The sequence below is a fragment of the Limulus polyphemus genome, unplaced genomic scaffold, assembly GCF_000517525.1.
Source record: "Limulus polyphemus unplaced genomic scaffold, Limulus_polyphemus-2.1.2 Scaffold102, whole genome shotgun sequence".
NCBI classification, from domain to species: domain Eukaryota; kingdom Metazoa; phylum Arthropoda; class Merostomata; order Xiphosura; family Limulidae; genus Limulus; species Limulus polyphemus.
Genome location: NW_013665712.1, coordinates 607,396 through 611,213, shown reverse-complemented (window position 1 = coordinate 611,213; position 3,818 = coordinate 607,396). Strand labels below are relative to the sequence as shown.

The 3,818-nt window shown below is 33.2% G+C and overlaps 1 protein-coding gene across 2 annotated transcripts in view; it reads right to left on the bottom strand.

Moving 5' to 3' along the window:
- The window catches only part of LOC106470170 (cAMP-dependent protein kinase type II regulatory subunit-like), a 95,645-nt gene that overhangs the window by 32,333 nt on the left and 59,494 nt on the right, over nucleotides 1–3,818 (bottom strand). The window contains exon 1 of one of the 2 annotated variants that reach the window (XM_022399580.1): nucleotides 474–1,032. The exons of the other annotated variant lie outside the window; for it this stretch is intronic. Coding sequence (XP_022255288.1) covers nucleotides 474–594 — 121 coding nt within the window. The 5' untranslated portion in view covers nucleotides 595–1,032. Of the gene's footprint in view, nucleotides 1–473; nucleotides 1,033–3,818 lie in introns of those variants that run through there. 2 annotated transcript variants of the gene reach the window in all.

Here is a 3,818-nt window from a genome sequence, read left to right as displayed (position 1 = left end):
CTATATATATATATATATATATATATATATATATATAAACACTCACGTTTAATATTAAAATTACCAAAGTACATTGTCAAATAATGCAATGATTCCACTTAAATACCTCTTAATGAACAAGAAAACTCTGGGATGTTTGAAAAAGTTTAGTGGTAAGAAAGTATTTCCAAAATTCGTTTTTATAAATAAACTGGTAAATAAATAATAAAAAAAAGCACTGTACAGTACTGACGTTTTCTTTTTACAAGAGGGCGTATACAGTTTGTTAAATGAATGATACTGATGTTACAGAACCAAAGTTTGCACGAAGTGTTCTGGTCACCCCCCCCCCCAAAAAAAAAGTTTTTGACTGTTCCGGCATAACTACATATCTGTTTATACAGTGTGCAAGTATTATAAAAGCATAACAACACACATGTACATTTAACATAGAAACTTCACACACGAGGATATGAACCACAAAAAGTACTCACTATCTTCCTTCTGCGGGTTTTCCAAGATGGAAGACCGAACAGCATTGTATTGGGCAGGTCTTTCACTAACATTGCCGATAGCAAGTTCGTAGTTCTTCTTCTTTTTGAAAAATTTCATCATATTGCACGTAATTTATATGCAAGGGGTAAACTAGTGATCTTACGATAGTTTAATATCCACGCACCCTAAAATAATACGTAACTATTAAACTGTCGAAGTCGCGTATTGATAAGCAACAGATTCAGAGTTAACGCTAAGAACTGAAGGTAAGTTCTAAAGTTTATTTTTCAGGGGCCTTAAGGTGATAACGCCCGTTACTGGGAATGTTCTTACACAAGTCCAGAATTGCTCCAAAAATGATTTTCATGTCTTCTCACTCCAAACAACTAGGCTTATATACTTTAACAATGGTTACGTATAATTCAGTTGAATTCTGCAAATTACATTTGCCTTGTAGGAATAATAAGAGTTTTGTTTCAGATAATACGTCTCGTAACAGCACAGGTCAAAGTCTGTACGTTTTACGTCATGCACAGATACTATAAGCGAAGATACACACACAAGTTTTATGCGTACCTATACAAACACCTTGGCAATTAAAACCAGGTTCGTCGATAGTGATGTGTCACTTTGAGAGATTTCAAAGAGGAGAAAAAGATAGTAATAAATTATCTGTTTACACGTACATTGGTTGGTAGAATCTATATACTTGGTAGTTATCAGAATCTGATCTTTCAAATGACCGAAAACTGAAATGAAATACTGATCTTGAAATAGCCCGTTTTACATTATATTTCAGCCAATTTTTTTGGTTTGTGAAAGTCATTGGGAAAGAACGAACATGAAGTCTCAATCAAATTGACTTTGTTTTTCTTCATGACACTGCATATGTATTCCTTCTTGGCATAGCAGACGTGAGTTACTGCCACATTTATATCGATCGTTGATGCAATAAACGATACAAAATACATTTCGAAGCACATAAATAATCATTGTAATATTTTGAATAATTTCAAGAGCGCACACATACACACGCATCATATATTAGTTAAGATTCAAGTGTACAACACCTTGAAATTGCTGACGTACGCAAAAAATATATATATATTTCCAAGGCCATTAGCTGTCGCACTTGCATGACTACTTTGATCCAGGAATAAAAACTATGTTGCAGAAAGTTTACGATATATAATTTCACGCATTGCAATACACTTGTACGCATATACAAATGAAACCTTGACGAAGGTAATCTTACATATTTTGATACAGTGTAAAAAGCATAAAGTTACTCCTGTTCAAATGTACAAGTATGATACACGCCCTTGGTGAACTACTTAAAAAAATTCAAGCAAGTCGTATATGTATAATAACTTGAACTACCGTGTGTTCGGATATTATGTTAACATAATTATTTTATTTGTGTTTCAGACTTGGGTCTGATTCTTAGATATTTTGCTGTTAGTTGTGTAATTTACGTAGTGGCAAACATGTGTTCTAATGCTTTACACGTTCAGAAAGAAATTAATGCTGACAGTTTCGTCACATTGTTTAATTAAACACATATTTGAAACTAAGTTAAGAATTTTTTGAGAGTTAGATTTGATATAATTTCCAATTAGTATAGCTTTCGACCACTTACTTAAAATGTTCTAATACTGTTCAACGTTATCGGAATCTTAGTGAAAACAACTGTTTAATGATTTATAAATATATTTCTTATTATTCTGAAATATTTGTCAAGATACTTCTACAGACAAACAACCCTTTACATATTAAAAACGCTTTGACATTAGACACAAACCAGTCAAGTAGTTTTACTCAATAATCACACAAAAATTATATTAATATATTATAGACTAAAAACACCCGTTGCTGGAGACCACTTTCGACACTTTAAGATGATTAAAAGTAAAAATTAAGTTTTAATTTCAGATTCTAAAGAAAGAATCAGCTGGATTTTTCTAATGTGTCGTTAAAGGTGATCAACGTACGTTAAGTCACCAAATCGAAATTGAAAACCAGTGCAAAATTATGATTATATGACGCATGCAAAACATACATAAATTGAAGGATACTAGCCAACTTACCTGTTCAATGGACAGGGGAGACACAGGACCTCCGGGGTGGCATGGATAGTCACCCCCCCCCAGTGTCATTCCCCAGGGTAACCATAAGTGTACTTGCCACGTTTGGTGGCAATCAGTCCAGCAGTTCGCCAGTTATAAACGGCACACATACAAACTTTTGTAAAATAATGGTTTAGAAAGAAGACATTGTGATGTCACGACTGTAAAAGATGGACGATAAAAGAAATGGAAAAGTTGGAATATGAATACAGAGTGCAAGGCGCCGATTGAAGGTTTGAGTATTTACCATTAAACAAGTTAATTAATTTTTATGAGATTCTAGTCCACTCCACCATCTCCTGATTGGTTCAATGAGATCTATGATACATCAACGTCATATGATAGTCGCGAAAGACACATTTAACAAATAATGAAATAGTATAAACTACATATTAAAATTTCGTAAGTGAGCCCAAGAGATGATAAATAATGACGCGATTTTTAAAGGTTCTGTTTTATTCGCGTAGTGTCAAATAACTGCTTCTTCTGTTGATAAAGTTATACCAGTTGTTCCGACTTTTTACACTTCATTCACTAGCTGGCTGTTATTAGGAATGTTTTAAGAAACTGATGAGCAGTCGTATGACATCGCGTAAGAACTTATGAATAAAATATAACACTTGAAAATCACTTCTTAAATATATGTAGAAGTTTCAGATGAAATACTTTATATGGGAAACACAAGATAAACCATAATAAAAACCTCAAACAAACTTCTTGCTCCGACGAATCTCTAGATAACTGACTATCCTATTATCAGTCGTTTAGACATATTCATATTTTGCATAGAACTAAATAATGGATAAGCGCTAGGTCACCAACATGTAATTGACATCAAGTATGTAACCACCTCACCCCGATGAAACATCATTTCCAGACTGCTAATCTTATGGGCTAATTTACATAGAAGTGAATACAAAATGGATTGATTCTTACCATTACTTCTACATTATCAGATTTTTACTTTTTTGCTTATGTTTATGCGCTATGGTGTATAACGCCCAAGTCAGTGAAGCATGTTTCAAGAGATGGTATTAAATGAAATTAAAATTGCAACATTACATGTAATACCATGAAATTAACGGATAACACTTCATCAGTGTAGACCATTAAAATAACAACTTGTGTTTTTCAAACAATCGCAACTTTGAATAACCAAGTTTTCTTTATGCACCGAAGCTGAGCATTCTTTGAAGAAACAACGAGTAAGAATAACTC